General features: G+C 37.0%; 2 protein-coding genes across 5 annotated transcripts; one reads left to right on the plus strand and one right to left on the minus strand.

Annotated features, from left to right (window-relative positions):
* Positions 1–9,174: 9,174 nt before the first annotated feature.
* Positions 9,175–10,462, minus strand: LOC135672161 (phenolic glucoside malonyltransferase 2-like). Its single transcript, XM_065180617.1, has 2 exons — positions 9,953–10,462; positions 9,175–9,909 (listed from the first exon to the last, which is right to left on the minus strand). Exons 1-2 carry the CDS (start codon positions 10,460–10,462, stop codon positions 9,175–9,177), a joined length of 1,245 nt encoding a protein of 414 aa, XP_065036689.1.
* Positions 10,463–15,630: 5,168 nt separating this feature from the next.
* Positions 15,631–24,568, plus strand: LOC135581467 (autophagy-related protein 9-like). Of its 4 annotated transcripts, XM_065175673.1 has the most exons (10): positions 15,631–15,793; positions 17,664–18,295; positions 18,373–18,693; positions 19,718–19,940; positions 21,310–21,489; positions 21,573–21,779; positions 22,413–22,490; positions 22,572–22,642; positions 22,738–22,848; positions 23,477–24,568. In XM_065175673.1, exons 2-10 carry the CDS (start codon positions 17,718–17,720, stop codon positions 24,342–24,344), a joined length of 2,637 nt encoding a protein of 878 aa, XP_065031745.1. In that variant the 5' UTR covers positions 15,631–15,793; positions 17,664–17,717; the 3' UTR covers positions 24,345–24,568. The 4 variants fall into 4 exon arrangements, with proteins under 4 accessions (XP_065031745.1, XP_065031742.1, XP_065031746.1 ...); XM_065175670.1 differs by having other exon boundaries at positions 22,413–22,642; XM_065175674.1 differs by lacking the exon at positions 22,413–22,490.
* Positions 24,569–25,089: the final 521 nt, after the last annotated feature.

Consider the following 25,089-nt stretch of genomic DNA (forward strand, 5'->3'; position numbering starts at 1 on the left):
TCACTTAAAATACAGATTAGATCATTAACTCATCAATTGATTTCATCATCAAAATTTGATATTCAACAATCCTAAGCCTTATCTTCCAACACTTAACACTTTGATAGGTCATCGATCCTATCTTGTCACCATTGTCACCACCCTTGATGTCAGCGATGAAAACTTCACTCTTAAAAGGAGTTGAATCAATTGCACCGATGGAGGCTACCCGTCACCTCTAGAGGTGAATTCATCTTGTGGTGTGACTCCTCAACCTCTAGTGGAGTCCTTCAATTTAGACTCGATGTGTCGACCTCTAATTTGGAGATGCTCTTGGAGGTGTACCATATACTGACTAAGTTCAAGCTAGTGCTTACTCAATCGAGTGACCAACCTTATGTGTCATGTCATATATTTTGCATAAACACATATGCATTGGAGGTGGGGCTTTGTTTCCATCTCCATACACTTTTTGTTAAAGCTTTCAATTATTGAATGTTCTCACCCACCTAGATAGCACCAAATTCCTAGCGTTTTCTTATAGTGCTTATTAGGGAATGCGCAAGGACTTAGATCCCCCCGACGATGACTCTCCCATTAGCCTATTATAGTTTATGCTTCAGGGGGTTAGTGTATTTCCTCATACTTCGACCTCCTTTGAAGGTTGTAAGAGGAGATACTTTTTTTTTTTTCTTTTGAGAAACGGTTTGCCGATTAGTTTAGCTTGGTTAAACCATAAGTTTTCTAATGCTATCCTGAGGTTACATAGGTTGAAAAAAGAGTAGTTTCATAGACTATCTCTAGCACTGTCCAAATCCACTGCTCTCCTTCAGATGATTGAGCAGTGGCTTGTTAATTCGAGCCTAAGCTCGACTGATCGAGGTAAGAAGTTAGAGTTGTTGTTTTAAAAGGGTTTTCTTCAATTGGCTAACTTTCAACCTTTTCTTTACATATATGGATATTCAATGGAGCATCCTCGAATGCAACACCTATTGCTAAGGTGGGGGACAAAGAGTGTTGTTTCTCAACCCGGGTTAGCTCGAGCCTAACAAGAGGAAGATGTCGACAGGTAGCACTATCGACTAGTTACTAAAGGGAATGGGTCAACATGCCCCCTGGTTGGGCAAAAGTACTAGCCTGCTCCCCCTCCATCACCACCTCCACTGAGCTAGTAGAGATGTCGAGAGGAGGGGGTTTTGTCAGTCAAGCCCTCAAGGTGGTCTAACTCCCCACGCTTCGGGGGATCAGTGGGTGGTAGCAGAGCAAAATGAGACTTGTGCGCCCGAGCAGCAATAGCAGTATCCCACCCCTTGTCTTTCAAACACTTCAGGGGCGGGATCCTTGACAGTCCCATGTGGCCTGTTACTTTCATCAATGATGGAGATGTCTCTGATCTATGGAATTCTTATGGCTACAAATCAGCAACTTGATGGACGCTGGGGGAAGGGGACATATGTGTCCCCAACTTGAACCTAACAGGTTCTAGTTGGCCATGAGAGGTTCCGAGGGAGACCATCTCTTGGAATCGGTGCCTCTTGCACCGGACACTAGTCAAGGGCCTCTATTTGAGGCGCACATAAGATATTTGTCTAACACACATAAGCACCTGATCATAGTAAGTGTTGAACTTTATTATTTTTAAGAAGATTTAAATTTCATCAATATCTCGAATTGAGATCTTATTTTGCATCACCGATAGCATATGACCTCTGTTTTTTATTGAGCCTAAGACTCCTCGGTTGCCATCGGTCATCTACTCTAGGAAGTTGAGGCTGTGAAAAAGTAGTGAGATGATGTGGTTGTTGAGAAGTCTCAACAGGAGGTTAGGTTGACCCGGCTCTAGGATTGGGTCGATGAACTAGAGGGAGCAACGATGATGATGGAGGAGACAACAATTGACTCTTAAGATGGAGATCAGCAACCTCTGAAGAGCTAATGAAGAACTACTCTAATAGTAGGAGAGGGTCGAGGAGCATGAGACCAAGGTAATGGCGTGTGGGGTGGCTAAGTACAAGGCCTCCTCGGGGTTTAAAAATGGATCAACTAGGTTGGGATACAATTTCTTTACCTTTGGTTATGAACTAGCAATCTCTTGAGCCATGTATAACCACCCCATGCTGACCCTTCTGAAAGACTCCGCCATCGATCATCCCACTAATAGCAAGGTTGTCATTATCGAGTTAGACGACATCGATGACTAAAGAGAGATGACCATCTTCATTATAGGAGGAGAAGTCGAGGCTGGCAACAAGGTCAAAGGGGCATCGATAATTGGAGGACCTATGAAAGGGGCCCCACCTCACATCAAGGTATTGACCTGAAGAATCTGTTCAGTTAGCTAACACTCTAGCTCCTAACCTGATCCCTAAGGATGATATCATCAAAATTTTATAAGGGTGATCGAGTCAACTTATCTTCTATTTTTGTATTTTGTTTTCTTTTTCTTTCTTTTTGGTTGGGAAGTCTATTTTGGAATGTAAGGATCCCAAAGATAATGTAACTATCTTTTTATGAATGAAAATTTCATTTTTGAGTCATGTGTTTATACAAGTTTTATTGCCATCATTGGATAAGTTGCAAGATTAGGAATAGTACTTCTTGAGGTGCAAAATCTGCTAAGTTCTAGGAATGTCGAACCTGTCCAGAGTCTAGAGCCAGTAAGTTCCAAGTTAGACTAAATACAATCATTCCCAAGTTGATGCCAATTTACTTTTGGTATTAGTCGAGTCATTGACTTTAGCCTTCCTTCGAACCAAATCTTTTTCCTTCACCCGATGAGGGTGTACTCTAGCATTAAAAGTTTTAGCAGTTGTTCTTTTATAGGTTAGCTTTCTAAAGTATGCTTGAACCTTGACTTCATTAATTAAGTCTATATTTGCTCGGAGCCCAAGCTTTGACTCTTCCTTGGAAAAGTATAAAGTTCGAGCGATCGACAATATTAGTTCAGTTGGGAGCATAACCTCGCTCCCTTATGCTAAGCAAAATGGTAATTCTCTAGTATAAGCTTTTGTTATGATTCAATAACTCCATAAGATATTTGAGAGTTTGTCCATCCACATGCCTTTGGTTTCGAAAATTCTTTTCATTAATCTCTCTAGTAGTGTTCAGTTAGTGACCTCAGCCTGGCCATTGGTTTGGAGTGAGCTATTGAGTTATATCTTAAGAAAATTTGGAGTCATAAAATTCTTTGAACTTACCATTGTTGAACTATGTTCCATTGTCAGTGTTCAACATTTATGGAACTCCGAATCTAGAAATGGTGCTTCTTTAGATAAATGCCTCAACCTGAACTTTTTTATAGTTGACAACAATGGCTTGGCCTTAGCCCATTTAATGAAGTAGTCTACTTTAATTATCAGATCCTTATTTTGGCTTAAAGCAGGTGGAAAAGACCTGAAAATATCTAGCCCCCACTGTGCAAAAGGTTAGGCTATATCAATTAGAGTTAACTCCATCACAGGTAACCTTTGGATTTAGGCATTATGTTGGCACTTATGACAATGTCGAACGCATTCCTTATCATCTTGATTAAGGGTCAACAAGTAGTAGCCTTGTCGTAGAGATCTTGTATCGATGTGTTCTCTACAAACTCCCTCGTAGACCTCAGATAATACATGAGCTATTTTAGTGAGATGAAAACAATGTAGGAGGGGATTGTGATAGGGATCTTCTATAGAGCATACCATCTAAGACATAGTACCATACTTGTTGCCTATGCACTCTTTTTGCTTCAACCGATTCGTTTGTGAGAACTCTAGTCTTAAGATGCTTCAAAATGTTTCCCATGTAAGTTGTTTCTGTATATGTTTTTTGCTACCTGACCCTTGTGGATGCTCCTTCAAGTTAAGATATTTGTGATGATCCATCTTGGTGTTTGCGAACAAACCCTGGTGGGTGATCTAGAAAGGGCATTAGTTGCCATATTATCCTTTTTGGTAATTTGTTCAATACCAAATGTTGGGATGTTGACAATCAAAATTGGAGTACATGACTAGTGTAATATATTGGTCTTTGGATCTAGTCTTCATCCTAAATTAATAATGAGCTTATAAGTACCAATGTATATGTCTTCTCTCATATGGGGACTAGAAAGTTCAGTGCAGTTATATAGCTCTTGAGTTGATTAAATAACTTTTGACACTACTTGATTGATTGAAAATCCTTTGGACATTTTCGAAGTTTGAAGAATGAAAAGCATCAATCATCAGTTTGGGATAAAAATAGGCTAACCATGGTGATTCGGCCCATCACCTACTAAACTTGTTTGATTGAACTAGGAGGCCTTATATTGATAATAGCATGGACCTTTCTTGAGTTTTTATCTATTTCTCATTGATGGATTGGGAAACTTAGAAAATTTTTTTAACTTACACTGTACCTAGCCGAATTTAAATGCATCTAAAATTTTTTGATAGTAGCAAATGTTTCTCCTAAGTTAGAAAGATTTGTGTTTACAATGCGGCTCTTTACAAGAATATTATCTATATATACCTCCATGTTCCACTCGACTTAGTGTTAGAACATCTTATTGACCATCCTTTGATATATTGCCCTAGCATTCTTATGCTATTTTGATATGATTATACCCAGAGAAACTAACCATGAAGATCAGTAGCTCATGACTGAAAGTCGAATCGACCAATTGGTCGATTTGGGAAAGTGGGAAACTATCTTTCAGATAGGCTTTATTATGATCATTATAATCAATACGCATTCTCTACATTCCATCGCTATTCTTGACAAGGATAATATTAGCAAGCTACTTTGGATAGTGGACCTTGTAGATGAGGTCGACATGCAATAGCTTATTAACTTCCTCCTTAACTATAACCTATTGGTTTGATACGAATCTTCAGGGCTTCAAATGAACTGCCTTATATTCTAGGTTGATATTAAGTTAATGATGTGCTAATCAATCCCAAGTATATCACTAGGTGACCATGCAAATACTTTTGAATTCAGATATAAAAAAGTTGATTAGATCTTTCTTTCTTTCTCGAGTTAATGCTGATCCCACTTTAACTTTGCAATTTGGTCATTCAGGATTCAGATGGTTTTCCTCCAAAGGTTCTCTAGCCTTTGAGTATAGGTTTATCAATGATGGCTCTAATAGATCCATCTGCTAAACTGATAATACCACCTTCTTTGGCAAGATGACTAATGTCAAATAACACTATCTCAATTCCTTGAGATCACTTCTGATCTCTCCCACTCCTAAACTAGTCGAAAACTTTAAAGTCGTATAATAGGTCAACACTACTGCTCATATGTGGTTGAGGGTAGTTTAATCAATGATAGCACTATAAGCTAAGGAGATATCAACCACAAAAAAACCTGGTCTTTATTATTTTTAAACAATTTTCAATTCCAAAGGTCACGTAAAGATCGACTGTTCCTATTAGGGTGGGTGATTGAGTCCCTTGAGAACCTAGTGAGGGTGGAGAAGATAATCTATAGATCCTTGGCTGATAAGTCAATTTTCTGAAAGGCATCATTGTATAATATGTTCACGGAGCTTCCTGTGTCAACTAGGATCCTCTTCACTAAGGTGTTTGTGATCATGAGAGAGACCACAAATGCATCATCATACTCAGGTTTAGGTGCTTGGCCTCCTCTTCCCTTAATACAATGGGTTGATCTTCGTTGGGACAGAACTTTTTTAGTTATGGTTCTTTTGCATATAATTTGTGTGTGGATGAGCTACTGCCTCCTACCCTGGTCCACCAACAATTATATTAACTTGTCACTCAATAGGGTCTATGGGTCTTGACAAGGTTGCACATATTTAAGAGAGAAACTTATCAAGGTGTCTCCTCCAAACCAGATCTTCAATTTGTTCTTTCAAGGTATAATAGTTCTTAGTGTCCCGATGAAAATGATAACACTTAGTTACATCTCCCGAATGGGGCAGGGCATTTGTAAGAGTCTGTTCTCCTAAATATGCATGAAGACCTCAATGGGGAAGTGCTAAGCGGTATGAAATCTCATAGAGGAGGGACCCAATCGTCTCTTGACCTATCATTTCTCAATTTCTCTAGGGGGCTCGATTGTTAAGATTTTTATTCTTTTGTCACATTTTTAGGCTCATCCTTCCTTTTTTTTTTAGCGATTACTAACTCTATGATAATGTGATAGTTGGCTTCTTGTAAAGGCTCTAGAAAAGTTGTCAGGGGCAGAGTGATGACTTTGTAAAAAAACCTTGAGAACTAGAGACTACTAATATATGTATTAATGAGGTTAGAAGTGGTCGAGTTCGTAACTAAATGAACATTGTCATTAAACCTTATTCTGTAACTCTCTAAAGATTCCTTTTCCTCATAGCACATGGCTAAGAGAGAAATGATGAGCTTTCTTAGAGTCTATCTAAAGATTCATTTTTCTCATAGCATATAGCCAAGAGAGAAGTGGCATGCTGTCTTAGGAGTCTATAACTAATATAACTGAGCTTGAATTCTTTGACTGGTTGTTCGAAAGAGATATACTCTCAGGAGAGCTTAGCAAACCATTTATGTGTTGCTCCCTTAGGGGTTGTAGGGGAAGTCCAATGCATAAGGGAGTTTGTGGTCCCATTAAGAGTCATTTGTGAGGTAAACACAATGATATGTTACGAGGGGGTCAGATTTTCCTTCATAGCATCCAACATAAGAAGTCTAAAGCCCTAAGGGATTGATTTTTTACTTATGTCTTTTTGTGAAAGAGCATCGTAAGTATGTATCCATCTCTAGCTACTTCTCTAGCTTTATTTTTCCGATGAATATCCTCCAATTGTTGATCTATCTTATTAAGGTATTATCAAGCCCCGATCAGGAGGTCGACCAACTGAGCGACTAACTTATTCAGGAATTTGGTTACAACAAAGAAATTGGGTTTCAAACCAATGATGGGAAATGTGATTCGGGTGATACTTGAGCCTAAGTTGAGGAGGACTCAACCACCAGGCTGGGAACAAAAACTGGTGGTGCAGCAAGAGTCGGGATTGATAGAGTGAACGTAGGTGAGGTTTGATAAGCAAATTGAAGAAAATAGGGAGCAACTATTTTGATTGTTCCAATTAAAACTTGTATTTGTTAGACTAGAGTATAAAAAATTTCTATAGTAATGGTCATGGTTATGGCTATGGGAGGTGGTTGGATAAAGGTTGAGTCTTGAAAATACCATTCAAAAAAATTAAGGTATGACATAGGATGAGGATTTGGATTGACCAACACCCCTAGTGGTTCTCTAATTCGGGATCATCAAAATTGGGGGATTCAACGAAGGAGCATTCGGGGTTGTCAGAGTTTGTCCATTGACATTCAGGGGATTTAGATATTCAAGCTCTATCTGAGATGAACTCAAGGTTTCTATGAGATATATTGGTCAACCCTCCTTCTAGTGTTAAATTGTTAGAATAGATTTTTAGGTTGTCCGAGCTAGAAGCTAATTTGGATCTAGCTTGGTCATTCTTTGAGCCTATCTCAAGATGAAACTCATTTGGTCGAAGTTTAAAACCTACAAAATTATATCATGAATGCTCCTGATGAAGCTGCTTCAATGCTTAAGTTAGTAATCTAATCAAACAAATCAAACTTAGATTACTTAATATGTTGGGTATACCTGTGCAACTCTTTTTATAATGAGCATATCGAGAGGGACATTAGGTAGTCTGTTGATGCTGATGCTGAGTCGCTATATTTGTTGTGGCTAATGCCAGCCATTATATTTATTTGTTAGATCGATTTAAACTGTTGTGGCTAATGAGCTATTAAACTTCTTTACCATGCTAGTTACACGATATTAGTTCATCCACGTGTCAAGCAGGTGACTAGGCCACATGGAGAGGAGGTATTGAATACAAAAAGATAGGGCTAGCGTAGAGTGTCGACCAATCAGCCATCTCATTTTTACATTAACGGTTGCTTAGATGTCACTTTTTCCAAATTGCAACTCGTGATAAGATTTGACGTACATTATATTTGACATTAAATCAATTCAAAAGATTAAAATTTTCCAAATTATTAGTCAGATGATTTCTATCCTTACTAACTAGAAACTATTCTTTTCAGTATTTCCCACATATGACCCCTTAGGGAAACGACGACCAACAACACTCATTGTTCGTGTTAGAAGTCATCGATGGCCGTCGCCACCGATGGAAGACATTGAATTGATCGTCCTATGTATACTCCAAAGATTTGTTCTTTTGCAAGAAAATGCATCATTCGTATCAACATTAACTACAGGTCATTCAGCTATATATATCTTCTCCTAGTATAGCATTATCTTCATGAATGAAGTCAATCTTTTTCCCTCTCATGCTCCATATATGCTTGCTCCACAGACACATTACAAAGAGAGAAGCCGAAGTATAATACGTTGAGAGAGAAGGAAGTCCGACATCACAATGCTGAGGAACGGAAACAAAGTTGTTCTGGGCTCGCCCCTCAGCTCGGCCGCAAGATGGAGCATCTCAGACGCACTTGGCTTCACCGCTCACCAGAGATCTCCAACGAAGGAAGTACCATTGAATGCTGCCATCAGGAGAAGTAGAGAGATGGCCGGGTTCAGCACGCCGCAGAGGATCACGATAATGGGGAGGGAGCACGAGATCGTCGAGTTCCGGACGCCGCAGCATCCTCTCACCGGGTCCAACAACTGGGGCGGCGCCTCCCCCCTCCTCTCGAAGCACATCCCAGAGGAGTCCTTAAAGACCAGCTACCTTAGGTTTAACGCTAGAGAAGCCATCAACGACAGTGAGCTGGAGCCATTTCCGGTACCTCCATCTCCGATCGTGTTTGAAGGGAAGAGGAGTTCTCGCCGGGGGCGAGGTTGGGTCTTCCCCAGGATAGGTTGGAGGTGGAGGTCGAGAGAGGAGAAGGTGTTGGGCAACGAAGAGGAGAGAAGGAAGAAGAAGAAGAAGAAGCAGAGTGGATTGGTGCCCGGTAGACGCCGCAGTAGGTGGCCGCAAGGTTGGTGATGTATGGCCGCAAGGCTACGATGAAGACCTCATAAAACTTTTAATACTTCCAAGATACTCTACGTAAATACCTTTTTTCTTCTTTTCTTTGAGTGGCGAGCGACGTCAAGCGTCGAGCGATGTCTTCCTCTTCTACGAGCGACATCTTTCTCTTCCTCGAACAGTGAATGACGTTACGAGACGGACTGTAGCATCGAGCAATATCGAACGGTGAAGTATAGTTAAGCAACGTCGACATCTCAACAATAGATATAGAGATAGGAATTTATGGAACGAACCGCACCATCACAACATATCACAAGTTTGAGACCGCCTAAGAACTGAGTTCCAAATTCCTCCATCTCATTCCTTGGGAGAACTAGACCGATCTCCACTCCACCCTCGTCTTCTCTGCTCTCTCCCACTAATATGGCTCCGCTCGTCCTGATGGAAGTCGCCTCGACCTTGTTCGGCCTTCCCCATCCCATGTCTGTGTCGTAAACACTGAACTTGGGAGATCCCGCAACAGTCAGGGCCTGTTCGGCCATGGCAGCTTGCGCTCCTCCACGCCATTCCTCAGCGTCGTGCAGGACGTCAGCCTTGAGCTCTTCGATCACTCTACCGATGGCCGCCGACGCCACCACGAACCCATCGCGTCGTATAAGATCCTCTGCTTTTACGTCCACGAAGCATGGCCTTACGCAGTTGCCGAAGTACTCGGCGGGCACGGACAGCCGTAGCCTTCCCCTGCAATCAGCCATGAATATGAAATGGGTGATCCTGTCACTCCCATGTCCTCGAGCTCGTACATGACACACCCACGCGAATGCGAAAGCCACAACGACCGTCGAGCAATGGAACGGGGTCTTGCCTTGCTTGGCTTTGGCCGGAACCAAGTCCTTCAGCGATCTGATCTGCTCTCGCCGGAGGGTAAAGGTTTCACTGACCACATCGGTGGCGCTGTCTTCTTCTGCAACACGACGACGCAGGCCCATCTTCGAGAAAACTTCTGTACAAGCCTCGAGGATCGGTAATCACAGTCTTGTCAAATAAGGGCGTCGGCGGCACAGCCACCTCCTGCCCGGACAACGCCGACCTGCAAGCGGATGCCCATGATGCCATGAATTGCTTGAAGCCCGTGCCGTCGCATACGGCATGGTGGAAAGTCACAGCGACAGCCACGCCGCGGTCCGGGAACAAGGTGACTTGCACGGCCAACGAGAGCCTGTCATCTCCGGACTCCGCGATCCGGGGGATCAAAGGCAGCAGCTCGGACACATTGCGGGCATGGCTTCCGGAGAGGTACTCGAAGTCTCCGCCGTGCTCCGCCAGAGCGAACGAGACCGAGTCGCCGTCGACGTAGTGGATCTCGTACTTGTCGCAGCAGCCGGGGCAGCGCCGGATCCTTCCGGCAAAAGGGTAGAAACTCTGGAGAGCGACGGAGAGGGAGGATTTAAGGGCCGGGACGACGGCTTGCATGAAATTACATGTCGGGTCGGGGAAGCGATAGAAGAAGAGACGCTCGACCGGATCTCTGTTCAAGCACATTACGTCAAAGAAGGTGAGCGGCAGAGTGGTTTCAGCAACGATCCCGTTGCCGGAGAGACCTGGGATCGCTCCCTGACGCTGAAGGCTGCTGGTGACGCCATGGGAGGAGCTCAGCTGCAGTTGCTGCTACCTCCGAGTGCTTATCAGTCACGCAACGAGAGATCCAACAGTAATAACTAACTGAGGATATATATATATATATATATATATATATATAACAATGTTATTATGTTTGCGTTATGCTTCTATCTTCCATTATAATATTCTCTTCCATCTTTTGGAACATGGAGAACATCCTCTCTCATCGAAGATTTGATTTGATCATTAGAATGGATTAGATTCATCTCATTGCAATCATGAAAATTAATTTTCTAAAAAGATGACAGATATCTAAAAAAAATGGGTCAGTTTATGAATCATGAGGAGGAGTTTCGTTTCATAATAAATATCATATGAATTGAAGCTTTGTTTTGATGTGTGTGCACAACTATGATTGTCCATATAGTAGCTTTGTTGAATCAATTTGGGCCCATTGAATCGATCTACACGCAGTAGAGGAGTTTCTAACATGTTGTGAGATTTACCTGAATGAAAACTTATCCAAATAAGTATTAAGCATGAAAAGTAGGTTGAAGAAGTTTAAAGAGGAAGCTTATATCTTAATTTTTGGTTGAATTGTGATAGGAAATATTAAAATTACAGTCGATATTAGTGTATTAACACTGAGCAATATGAGAATGGCAACTCAACTCTTAATTTGAGAGAGGAATCTAAAATGAGCCCGTGTTTTCAAATGCAACACACATGTTGCGAATAATTGGATAAGCCGTAGATCTACAACTATACATCTTATTCTTTTTCTATCATAATTCAATTCTCTACAACATTCCCCGCTATTAAAAAAAATCCCAATAACGTTTCCGCAGGAAGGCCACAATATATAATATTAGATCACTCCAAATTATATCGTCCAATCCAGTCTAGTCATTTTAGATTACCAATCCTCTAAAATGTTTGCAAACATATAGAGAATATTCCAGGGATCATATTATCATACAGATTTTTTCTTTTACCATTTGACAGTTTTCTACTCTATCAATTATAGTAATCCTAAAAATAAAAAGAAATGAGAATAAAAGTCTAACTTCTATTCTATAAATATTCACGATGTATGTAAATCTGCGGATATCTCATATCCGTACCTCTACTCGTTATAACATCCACCATGTATATGTGACTCTCTAGGTCTGATACTAAGCTAGCTATGAGTTGATCCAGTCAAAATTCTTTTTGATATAGTGAATTATTATCTTTATAATAATTCACTCGATTCGACTATAGATATACTATGCACTACGCCATAGTCCCTAAACGGTACATGAGATCTAATTTATTGGACCTATATATCCTCAATTACTATATATCTATAGTCCCTCATCCATATAATATCCTAAAGATCGTATATTGAGCATGGTAAAATCAAGCTCATGCGAAATTCTGTCCGAGTTTAGCTCTAATCGGATTAATCATGATATTAAATTTTTATATAATAATTTTATTTCTTATACACTAATTTTTTTTTATTTTTAATAGTATCTATAATATAAGTTTTTAATATAATATATAATAATTATATCTAATTGAACATGCAATCTATTCGATTTGCCAATTGATGCAATCGATGACCTAGTAAAACATTAATCAATTATCATTGTCATTTAATAATAGCATGATATCAAATATGATTCAAAATACTTATTTTTCTATTTAAACTTAATTTAGTTTGGTTTGATAACTAGTCTTTAAAAAAACCAAATCCACTTTTTTTTTTTTTTTTAGTAATAATCCTAACTTTCTTGCCATGAATCAACTGTTGATATTCTTATAGGTATTTCTATTTATCACTCTGCTATTAGTGGGAAAATCTATAACATGATTGATATTCTGCTAATGTTTATTTTCATTTATTATCATTCTCTCTTATTATTAATATCTTATTGATATAAATATAAAAAATATTTTATTCCATTTTAAGCAATAATCACACATTTTTACTAATAATTTTTGTAATTCTGATTTAGGAATAATACCAAAATTCAGCTACATAATATTAAATTTAATCTAGTTTAGGAATTCATATCTTACCGTTTTATCCCACTATTCTAACTTGAATAGTATGTTAATTCTTTAATTTTTAAATTAATTTTTTTTGCAAAAAAACGTTTTATAAATTTTAAAATACAAAATTATTGTCATAAAATAAAATTTTAAATCTCGAATTTTGAAATCGAAAACTTTTGTTAAAATATATATTTCAGATTTAAGCTCGAGTTCTAAACATCTTTTCCAAATTTTATATGAACAAGTATTGAACAGCTACTGTTGAAATGTTAATGTTTGATTAATACTGATGTCAAAATACTGCCTGAAGAGCATATTTTCACTTTTTTACATTATGGTCTAAACCATTACTAAAATTATAATATATATAATTATTTATTTTCTTGTTAAATTAAAGAGAAAAAATTCTTCCATAATTTGTTTGTGACAATTGTTTATTTTAAACGAACAATATAAATACAATTTAGATATTTTCTTTGATGCTTATTCTTATCCCCTTAGAAAAAGTATTTAGATATTTTCTTATATGATCATAAAAAAATTCAAAGTTTTTAAATTTGATAGATAGCAAGTCACATAGCTAATCACTTTAGTCTCATTTTAGCGAAAAACTACTCATTACCTTTCTTTCCCAAAAATATTTCTCCAATCCAATGGACTTTTTTTTCTTTTAACATTATTTTTATTTTTTAAAAAATATTATTGAATTATATTCTAACAAATTTGTCCGATATATTAAGATTTGATGGGATATATGGCTGATGTGAACAATAAAAAATTTAAAAATTTAAATTAGAATGTCAAAGAAAATCCATGTGTGTAGCACAGCGTGTGTTTGAGGGCTTCAACCATAGTATGGCAAGGAGAACAAACAACAAGGATAAAATCATTAGGGGATTTGTAGAGAGATCAGATGTGTAGAATTAGCTTTAAGAATAGAACCGAAGTTAGTATAGTCTATATCATATGTGTTAAGAGAGTTATTATAAAATAGGATTGTTCCATACAGATAATGATAATGACATAAACTAGGTTAAATCCGATGAACTTATTAATCAAAGGACACCATAAAAAATTAGCAATAAGGGAAGGAATCCATTAGGAAATAAACTTATTATAACTTTATCCTCATTCAACCAAGATCCTTGAAATCATAATTAATGATCCTAAAATATAAAATATTAAAGGAGGTTTGAAAATCGAGTTCTACCTAAATTAAGATATCGAGATCATTTACGATTCAAACTAATCTTAATTATAATTATGATCTTAAGTCATCTAATATATTATTGGAATGAAGTTTGTCTCTGCATTCTAAAAGATCCTCTGATATCCTAAGAAAATAGAAAAAAATCTAGTATTCCCATCAGATTTGGATTTGATTTATAAAGTATCATAAACTCACTAACATGTAAATTCTAAAATACCTCTCTATTTCTTTTGGGATATTATATTTAACCTCTGTATAGAAGTATCATGTGACCAACTTCATAGATTATAAAACTTTTCTATCAATAATCTATGTTTCTTTCTTTATTATGCAATGTATTAAGTTTTAGCTTATGAATTGCATCTTGATTTAGTTAATTGAAAACCACCTCTATATTTAAGAAAACATATTATTATGAGGTCTTTTGGGATATAAGATTTAGCCTTTATGAAAAAAATTCTATTCACAGGGACGCTAAAGAAAATATTCAATTCAAAAAATGTATATATCTATCTTTATTATGCATTATACAATATTTGAGTTCATGAGTTGGAAGAGGATTAACTTTTTACTAAGACATGATATTTTCTCTTTATCTTTAAAAATATAAAAATAATTATCTTTGGGGCAATATTCCAAAAAATTCTCCTCTTTTTGGGTTCTTTTTTTTTTAAGATAGACTCAATTTTCAGCTTTTCGTTCACTAAATTATAAATATATCATTGAAAAACACTATCATTCATGTAGAAGTCAAATTATTTGAATATTTATTTCTTTTAAGTGAAGAAGCATACCTATTTGAAACCAGTAAGGTTCATAAATATTTTCTCAATATATTTTGAGTAAATTTCCTTCTTCAGTAAGTGTAAATGTTGTTTCTCTATAATCATATTATAAAACACTATAACAGAAGAAAAAAGACAAAAAAAAACAAAAGTATATTTCTTGGTTTACATTGACTTCTATATAATTATAGTATTTATGAATATGATTATAGTGTTTTTGATATATTTTCAAAGGTAACATAAGCCAAATGGACTTAAAATATATTATAAAAATATTTATCAACCATATGTTCCATTTTCAAATAGTTTTAGTTCTCATTTTCAAAAAATATAATTCAAATGATTTGACTTCTACTTGTGTTACAGTATTTTTCAACCTAGTCAATATTTTTTATATATTTTTTAAACATTATAACAGATAAAAAAATATTTAAAATAATTATGAACTCTGTTTACATATTCTTATAAAAATAATTAAAAACAACTTATGATTTCTATATATATCAATAAAAAAATTTCAGCTGCAATGTTTTCAAAAAAAAAATCAAGAAAATACATTAATTGAGAATCGATCCAATTCGATGTCTCAGTTGACTATCAAATCAAAAAAAATTCAGCTGCAATCTCGACCTGACTATTAAATCAAGAATATATTTAAAATTAGAAAAAGATACTGCTAGAATAATCCTTCAGAAAAATACCCTAATTTTGTGGATCCAACCAAAATCGGATCCAAATGTGAATGAATGCAGCGGAGGTTCACAATCGGACTGATACCGTTAGAATTTCGGGTGCGGATCCTAAAATTTTGAATCCGATAAGGTGTTCGTACTCGACTGATACCGTTAAAATTTCTGGTACGGATGCTAAAACAGGAACCAAGTCCCTGTTTGGGCCCCACCAAAGGGCCCATTGTAGGCCCAGGTTGTCTCCCCAATCATAGGACGGGTAGATATTCGCTATGGAATACAAAAAAAGTAAAGTTTTACGGTTGATTGAGCACAATTCCAATTACTTCCCTGCAGACTATATTAAAGCCCCCGTAATCGATTCTGTTGCGCGTCCAAGCTTTCTCGACTTCCTTTTCCACCTCCCCGTCGGAGTCCCAATTTCCTCTCCGCCTCCATCTCCCAATCTCCACCGATCTACCTACGGGCACGGCTGCTCTCCTCCGCGACCGGTAGACTGCCTATCGCCGCCGCCTCCATTCCCTAGGTAAACCTCCTTATCCTTCTCGCATCGTTCGTTCTTCTGTTTTCGATCGTTGCCCTCCGTTTGTCTGCTGCCAAACCTCACCCCCATTTCTTCTTCTCGTCATCGCTGTCGCTGCCGCTGCTGATTTCCGATCGCCATCGTCGTGGTACACCTTTTTCTTCATTTGTGTCTTGTATACTCCCCCCAAATTGAGGTTTTCCATAGTTCTTGATTCATGTTTATTAATGTGAGTATCGCTGCAAGAGGAACCAAAAACCCTAATTAATTTGTCTGTATTTGGTATCTACCTGGAGGATTCTTCTCGACTGTTGCTTCGATGTGAGTGGAGAGTTAAAAGTCTTAGAGTTGTCTATGCTTAATGTCAACGAGTTGAAGTTCTGGAATCGTTTGGTTGTCTTATTCGGGATTGAGAAGACAGACAGCTACGCGATCAAGCATATCTTAGTTGACAGAGATACAAATCCCAATCTAGATTGGTTGTGTGGTGTATATAGCCTGTGACACTGGCTTATACTTGTATGTAAATATGGATAGATGACTTAAAATAATATACAAAGTTTTCGATCACAACATTTGCAGGTATTTTCAAATGGTCTTGAAAATATTGAGCCAAAAAGCTTTGAATTCATGAAGTTTTCTCTCGTTTTTTGGGCTTTAAAGAAGTATTGAAACTTAAAGACCAATATCATGAAGAAGTAATTAGAAAAAAAAAAAACTGATCTGTTATAGGAATAACAGTGTGCAATAAACAAGAAAGGTCCAAAAACAGGAAAAGTACAATCGACATTTAGTGTGACTGAGAACTTCACACCTTGTGAGAATGGTATTCTCAGGGCAACAATCGGCACCCATCCTCATGATAGAATGTTGTCCAACACCATTATGACTTCTACTTGCTATGTTTAATACATGGAGTAGCAAGATGATTGTTTATAATTTTAGGTGTGATAAGGATAGAGTTGTAGAACTCATCGAGGAAAGTAGTGTAAACAGTAAGAGGAAGAATGATTTAAATGAAAGCATGGAGAAAACAACAATCAGGTCAGTTGCTCCTCTAGAAACAAAGTTATGCTTCTTAGAATATTTATATATATTTATGCTTTTTTCTCATTGTCGTGTTGATGTTTAAAGGAGGGATCATACATGATCTTGGAGGCCCTGAGAAACCCCATTTAGATTAAATGCTGATACATAATACTAACTAAAATACACCTGATCCATAGCTAATCAGCCTTCCCAAATGACTAATTGAGAAACACCATAAACTTCTAAGAAAAATAAAAAAAAGACTGAATGTTAGTTAGTAATTCTAATTTAATCTAATTATAACAAACAAGACTTGACTTTACTCAAATATAGATTGCCTCACATGTTATGTTGTGTGGTACTTTTTGTATGAAACTATTGATACAGAGATGCCGTTGTATTATTTAAGAATGTAATTACATGTTATTTTTTGCTTTCTTTCGTGAGATTATATTCTCTTCAAGTGGCATAACTTTGGTGTAGAAACTAAACTATATGGAATCTTTGGGTCTGAATTTCTGGAACCAAAATGCATTTAGGCTTATCAGTGTACTGTTGCTATCCATGATATCTTTAATACACATTAAAATGAATGCTGTATCTATTTACTGAAGGTAGCAATTCTTTTTTTCTTTCACGTCATACATAATGATGTTTGCTTGTTCTTTTCGTCGACTTCTGGGTCCAGTAAATTTCCTGTTTCTCCCTCATACAGATATATACGTCAGAGATCTTTCTTTTTTCCTTCTCCATCTTTAGTTTTTATATTATCTCCATCTGAACACTTTGTTGATTACCTATGTAAGATGCTTCTTATCCATAAGTACTTTCTTCTGCCTTTCAGATGCTCATATTGTGGCATGGACTGGAAAGTTTTGCTTGTGCTGGGTATACGTGAATGATGTTCAGTTCACGTAAGGGTTTAATTGCTGCTGACAGATGGAAAGGGCAACAGAGAAGTGATTTACCACTTACCACTAAATTGCTCAGTGATGTACCACCTGAGATAGAGTTGTCTGACTATGGAAAACTACCGGATTCTGGAACTGAGAGCCCGACTGGACTTCTCGATGGTGAAAACTTAAGGGCAGAAACAATTGTTGATCTAGATATATTTTTTAGAAGGCTTTATAGTTATTACTGTGAGAAGGGTCTTTGGTGCATCATCACCAAGTGGATAGTTGAAATTTTAAATGTGATTTTCATGGTACTTTTTATTGCCTTTTTCTTACTTTATGTTGATTGGGATGCCTTACGCAAAGCAAAGTGTGGGATAGAAGCAGTTGAGTCAGGGCAAAAGCCTTGTGACCTTGCGAAGGAAGTTGTTAAGCATCAACCATTAGTTCCATTTACAGTTACTAAAGCAATTATCATTGCATCCATGGTTATATTGACCTTATATGCACTGCTGAAATTTTTGAAGTTCTTCACGCAACTTAAAAGTACTGTCATGATTCGCCACTTCTATTATAACCGGTACTTTGCAACTCTCTTGATAGACTTAAATTTTTGAACCATGGTAAAAATTACTAAAGGCATCTCTTTCTTTTCAGCCTTAACATTACAGACCGCGATATTCAAACAACACCTTGGCCTCAAGTTCTTGAAAAAGTTGTTCAACTACAGAAATCACAACAACTATGTGTGGTCAAGGAGCTTTCTGCACACGATGTGGTAATGCGGATAATGCGCAAGGAGAATTATTTGATTGCGATGCTTAATAAAGGTATCCTAGCATTTCCAATTTCCTCATGGGTCCCTGGTGCCGGTCCGGCTGTCAAATCTAGGACAGCAGGAAGGAAAAACCATTTGATACTGCCAAAAACTCTCGAATGGACTTTGAATTGGTGCATATTTGAAAGCATGTTTGACAGGTAGTTGTTATTTTGTATGTTTTAGCTAGCTGTACTTTAAACCTCAAGGAGTTTCTTGGGGGTTCACTAAGAATTTCTTGAATTTGAGAAAATGCATATATGTGATCACCTCCTTTCTATTTCCTGAGAACCATGACTGTGATAAGTATACTGTAAGTAGCTAAAACCAAGCCAGCATCATACAGGTTGAAGAACCATATTGATTGAGAAACCAATTAGCAAAAGAGTTTACCTTTGTTTCTGTTTCTTTTTAGGGTTTGGTATACCAGTATGACATTCAGAGGATAGAGATGGAGATTTTAGTTCCTAAGGGCATAGACTTTGGCATGATTAGAAAAGACTGCAGATTTATTCAACTGAATTTAGATCATTCCTCTTCCATTTATGTGCGGGGAGTTTCCCTCACAGAAACACCTAGTTTCTGCAGCAAAATGAAGTTTTTGTTTGTTTTAGCTTAAATTATGAATTCAATATTCTTCCAGATCATTGTACTTGTCTCTTATATGTGTCAGTCATTTATCTTTGGCTGTTTTCCCCTGTGATTTTCTTCAACAGAACTCCATTTTTCGACTCTCCATATGTGTTTATTTTATGGTAGGGCCATTCTTTGTTATGTATGAGCTATGCTATTCAAACACGGAATGGTTATGAAGTTTAGTGCGATCGCAGCAGTTAGTTTGGTTCATTAGAACTATAGCTTCCAAAAACTGATAATCTGGTCCACTTTATGTTATATTACAATAGGATAATCTACCAAATTTATGATTCTATGGTAGGGTAGTTAATGCCGGAGAGAACATCACTTGTCTTTAAGTAGTTATTTCATAAAAAAAAACATCCAAATGCTCTTTCTAGACAGATTTTACGAGTGATTTGCTGCCAATAATCTTGAGTTATCTACATGAATATAATTATTTATAAGCACAGGTCTTTTGCATGTAACGTTTTGTTATCTAAATAGAAAATGCTGATGGTTTTTTCTCTTTTTATAACATATAATTATGTCTTTTTTTTGTATTTGCAGCAATTTTTGTCTTCAGAGGGATTTCCTAAATAACCCTTCATCTTTAAGAAAAAGACTCATATATGTTGGGATTGGGTTGTTTCTCATATCACCATGCCTTGTGATCTTTATGTTGGTTTACCTCTTTTTAAGGCATGCTGAACAGTTCTACCATCATCCAAGTGCAGCCTCATCTCGTAGATGGTCTAATTTGTCAAAATGGATTTTCAGGGAGTTCAATGAGGTACTAATAAACTGGCAGCCGAAGATTTTTTTTTTCTTTTCATGTATTTTATTCATGGCTTATTTGAACTTAGTTTCTACAAGAATACTCAACAATTGTTTGTAATGTTACAACTTATAACACCTCGCATTGTGCTATGATAATTTTCATCTTAAAGATTCTAGGTTATGGAAATTGCATTTTTACAACATCCAACAACAGATAACCATTTTTGAAACCTCTGTGAGGAAATCTTCAGCTTTGTCAAACCTTAGATGCTTGGAACTTTAATAAGTGAGCTAATTGGCATAGTTTTCAAGTGGGTTTGGAGGACATTAGTTCTGGCTGCAATGGTGTTGTTGGTTGATCATCAGAACATTATGTGTTGGACTACTGAGCAAAGCCAGCACTTAGAATGGCACACCTAGTTAAAATTTTAAAAGAATTCTTCAAAGAATAAAAAAATTGAATGAAATTTTTGTTTGGATTGTGAGTATGAGGGTAGCGCTGATCACAGGGGTGGTAAGGATGCACTTAATGCAGGAGAGTCTAAGGCTGGAGACATGATAGACACACAACCATATTTTTTGCAGTTAAACAATCTAGTCTTTTTGGTTCTTGATTTATTTCTTAATTCATAGGTTTGCTCTGGTTGGCATCTGATTGTGACGGTCAGCTTGACTTGTCACAGTTTATGGCATTTGCATCGATACACACAGCGTCAGCGAGGGGGCTGACACATTCTAATTCTTATTGCACATGGATTGAAGCCTAAAATGTTGGGTAGGTCAGTTATGACACAGATTTAGAAGGTTTCAACTTTCAAGTTTGACAATTCTACAACTTGGTATATGCATGACTTTGATGCACTTCGCTCAAACAAAAGTCTTCCCCTAACTACAAGGCCAGTTTTGTGTGAAGAACACCTTTTCTTTCTAGAGTGTTGAGATCTTAGAGTCAAGGAATAAAAGCAACTAACTCTCCAAGCATGGATGTATAATGAAGCATGAGGATAAAATCTTGGAAGTGCATAATCCAGAGTGAGGATGAAAGCTTTTGGCAAGAATATCAAACAATAAGATACTAGCATGCTTCTTGCCTTTGTTTTGATAATCTTGTTGTTCCAAATCCTACTATGGATCTTTTGTATTAGGAACTGGAAAGTATATCCTAGTATAAAGCAATTGTACTGATATTTCCCTCTACATAATCTCCTATAAGGAGCTTGAAGACAAAATGATTATCATGCTAAAATGGAACATCAAGAAATTAATTTGCATGACGCTGTAAAGTCAAAATATAAGTTCATTACTCATTTATCATTTGATTGCTGCAATGACAGTTGCAGATCATTACTCAATTTGGTATTTTTATATTTCCTAAATTTCAGGTGGATCATTTGTTTATACATCGGTTAAACAACAGTGTCGTACCTGCGTCAAATTATCTAAAGCAATTTCCATCGCCTCTGATCACCATAATAGCCAAGTTCGTGTCTTTTGTTTCCGGAGGCTTCGCTGCAATTCTAATTATATTTGCAATCTTGGATGAATCCCTGCTAGAGGGTCAGGTATGTTATTTATCCTGTCAACTTTTCTGTAGGTTAATGTGTGAACATAATGTTTGACTTTTATGCTTGAATTTGTTCATTAGATATTTGGTCGCAACTTATTTTGGTATGCTGCTGTTTTTGGAACTGTGACTGCCATAAGTCGAGTTGCTGTGACAGATGAACTTCAAGTGCTTGATCCAGAAGGTGCAATGTCTCTCGTCATTCAACAGACACATTATATGCCAAAAAGGTGGTGTGGTAGAGAAAACAGTGATTCCGTCCGAACAGAATTTGAGACCCTGTTTCAGGTGATGTTAGTTGTACACTGTTGTTCTTTCAGTTCTATTATTGATTAAACACCTTTTTACCGGTGAAGAATTTGTTCATGATATAGTTTGAGGAATCTTCTGAGGGGCATATGAATTTGATGGTGCTCCATTTACTAGCCCTTCGCTTAGCCCTTTAAAGTTTTGGTGGATTATTAATAGTTAGTTTACAAGTAGATGTTGTGTTATCCTAATGAAGAAAACTTTCTTAGCACTTGGACAACTAGACGCAATGTGTTAAATTTTCTAATTTAGTTTGGAATGATGGAAGGAATCTCTGATGCTCTTATTTGTTTTTTTCCCACTCCACCGTTTAAATAAGTACATGGAACATTGTCTTAACTCATAAGACTAATTGAGGTTTAGATTTCACTGAATCTGTTTAATACTTATGGTGCTCTATTGCTTTATTTTTCCACTTTCTGAACTATATTTTAATGTGATCATGTTTCAATGTTTTTCATGAATATTTTAATGGGACCATTTAATGGGATCATGTTTTAATGCTTTTAATGAAAATTTAGTGGCATCATAAATCCCATTGAAAATATCAACTGCTGCAAGTTGGTCATAAAGGAATTGAAAATTTTGCTTATTTGTTCCGTTTTAGTGCAGTATACAGGAATGATGCTACTGGAAGAGATGGCCTCAATATTTGTTACACCTTACTTGCTAATATTTGTTGTGCCAAGGGTAAAATTAGTTGCTGCTCTAAAAACTTGCCTTGTTAAGGTCATATGTAAATCTAGTAAATGTGTTTCTACTGATTCACAGCATGTTGATGATATTTTACAATTCATTTCAAACTTTACGGTGTATGTTGATGGTGTTGGCGATGTTTGCAGGTTAGTGTTTGTACTGTGTTCTTTTTTTTCCCATCAAAATCAATTCTTCTTGATCATCATACATGTTTGCTGGTTCTACTATTTTTCAAATGTAGCTTTAGTTTGTTCGACTTTCAAAGCCATGGAAATAGGAAGCATGGTTCTCCGTTTGACACAGAAAGATATAAGTGGAGTTCCCAGGGAAAATTGGAGAAATCATTTTTAAGGTATTTTTTCCTTAATAGTTAAGATTTTCTTTTCAAGACGTTTTCCGCATGAAACTCTGTTAGTTGATTAAGCTTGTATGAACCTTTTTCCCAATGTGAAGGTTCAGCCTTTCGTCTTTACCTTCTCTTAATAGTGAATAATCTTGGGTAGTTATTTACCCTGTTACACAAATGATTTGATGAAAAGCTAATAAATATTTGTATTGTTTCATTTTGCAAAAATCCTCTGTGTTTTTGGGGTTTCTTTTGAATTATTTGGTTTTCGGGAGCTATTCTCTATTGGAAAGAGTAATAAATTGATGGCCATGGTTTGTTAGATGCATTTGTTAGATCTATAATGAATTGATGGCTATCTGTATGGAAAGTACTCGATAATTATTTAGTTAAGGAGAGAATGAAACAATAATCTTTTGTGCATTGCTAATATATCATGTGATCAACCTGTCAAAGTGCAAATTACACCAATCCGGTGATAAACTGTTATAACATTTTGCTTATTACTGAAGCTATATGTAGAGTGTTGTATGGATCTCTTATTTTAGTAGTTATTTGTCGTGTGTTGTATGGATGACTACTATATTGTGCATCTCATTCCTGTACCCAAACTTGATTCTTATTCTTTCTGCAGCTTCCAGAGCACCTACCCATGCTGGGAACCCAGTAGACATGGTCAACAGTTCCTATCTGGTCTCCGCAAATTCAGAGAAAAACAGATGCATCCTCAAACCGTTCAGGAGAACCCATCAACTCATACATCACACTTAAAATCTAAATTGAAAGACCAAACTGAACTGACCAAGAGATTCTTCTCAGGGGATGAACAGCACGGCAACCAGGGCATTTCTCCTACTGATCATAAACTTGGTTCTTTATGGGCAATAAGTCCTAGTCAAAAGACTCACCCATATATCTGGGATTGGTACTACACAGATTTCCAGCTAAACCGAGATGTTAATCCAAATAATGCAATAACCCTGCCGACAGAAGAGATGTGCCCACCATTGAATAAACAGCTAACTGAAGCTGAAGATGATGAAAATTGGTGTCCTCAGTTCTCAGATAGACATCATAGTCAGTTAGAGGGCTCCTCATCCAGGAATGATGCCATTCAACACCAGAGTCCAGAGCACCATGATATTGGCCGTTGGTGGGACCGTCATCCTGGCCCTTCATCGTTTGTGCCACAGGCAAGCTTTTTGGAACCCCCTTGCTATGGTCAGCAAAATTTCGATTTTCACAGTGATGATACAGTTTGGAGAAGTGAGGCGCAAGTTGCAAATGGTGTCGAGGACAATAGTGTGCAGAAAAACCTGCACAACATGTCCAGAACAACGGACATGGATGATTCTGGTACAGACGATGATGCATTCAATCTTCATTTTACAGATGACAATGACAAATCTTTTATTGGCAAGACCAGTTATACTCCTAACAGTGTTCCATCAATAACCATTCCGGTGACAATAATACCGAGCAGCAAAGATCCTGTGTGGTAACCAATAATGATGTCTAACCATTAGTTTGGGATCAGTAGGCTGAATATAGAGACAATTTATCTGATGTGGTAAATGGTTAGAATGTGATTCTTTTGTTGTGTGTGTATATATATATATATATGAAGTCCGGACATTATAATACGCTTTGATACAGTGCAATTATTAAAGTACTGTGTCATGGGATTGTTTATATCTCTCAATTAAAATGGCTTACATTGTCATCACTTAAGATGGTTTTCTATGTGTTACATTTACCAGCTTCTTCATTGCCGATTCGTTTCTTCAAGCTGGTGATAATTCTGTGCGACAATGGATCCTGGGTTGCACTTTGCGATATCTCATATTGGCATTGATGAACTTGAAATCTACAGAATTGTGTAACATGACATGGAGGGAACCTGTCTTCCCTCGCTACAATTGAGCTGGTGCAGTCCTTATTGGAATCTCTTTCTTCATAGTAGTTTCTCTCAGTTGGGTTGATGACATGGTTGCAGATTGTTTAAGTTGTTGGCTGCCTATTTTCTAACCAGAGTTAAAGTTGGATGCCTATTTGTTGGAACTATGAAAGAAAACACTAAATTTTCCTCCCTCCTCTTAAAGGGATTTTTAGCTACTCATTGGAAGGGGAGGGGTCTTTCCTTCCCTTCATATTATTATTATTAAGAGAAAAGCTACAACCAAATCTACAAGTAGTAAATCTAATACCATTTCTATACGAAGTGTTAGGAAAAGCTACACTGGCATA

This window comes from Musa acuminata, chromosome BXJ1-4 (genome assembly GCF_036884655.1).
Source record: "Musa acuminata AAA Group cultivar baxijiao chromosome BXJ1-4, Cavendish_Baxijiao_AAA, whole genome shotgun sequence".
Taxonomy (NCBI): Eukaryota; Viridiplantae; Streptophyta; class Magnoliopsida; order Zingiberales; family Musaceae; genus Musa; species Musa acuminata.

Coding starts and splice junctions, on each gene's coding strand:
- LOC135581467 (XM_065175670.1), top strand. CDS start 17,718: ATGATGTTCAGTTCACGTAAGGGTTTAATTGCTGCTGACAGATGGAAA. Junction 21,780..22,412: donor AATTTGAGACCCTGTTTCAG/GTGATGTTAGTT, acceptor GTTTTAGTGCAG/TATACAGGAATGATGCTACT. Junction 22,643..22,737: donor GGTGTTGGCGATGTTTGCAG/GTTAGTGTTTGT, acceptor TTTCAAATGTAG/CTTTAGTTTGTTCGACTTTC.
- LOC135672161 (XM_065180617.1), bottom strand. CDS start 10,462: ATGTGCTTGAACAGAGATCCGGTCGAGCGTCTCTTCTTCTATCGCTTC. Junction 9,910..9,952: donor CGCCCTTATTTGACAAGACT/GTGATTACCGAT, acceptor GTTTTCTCGAAG/ATGGGCCTGCGTCGTCGTGT.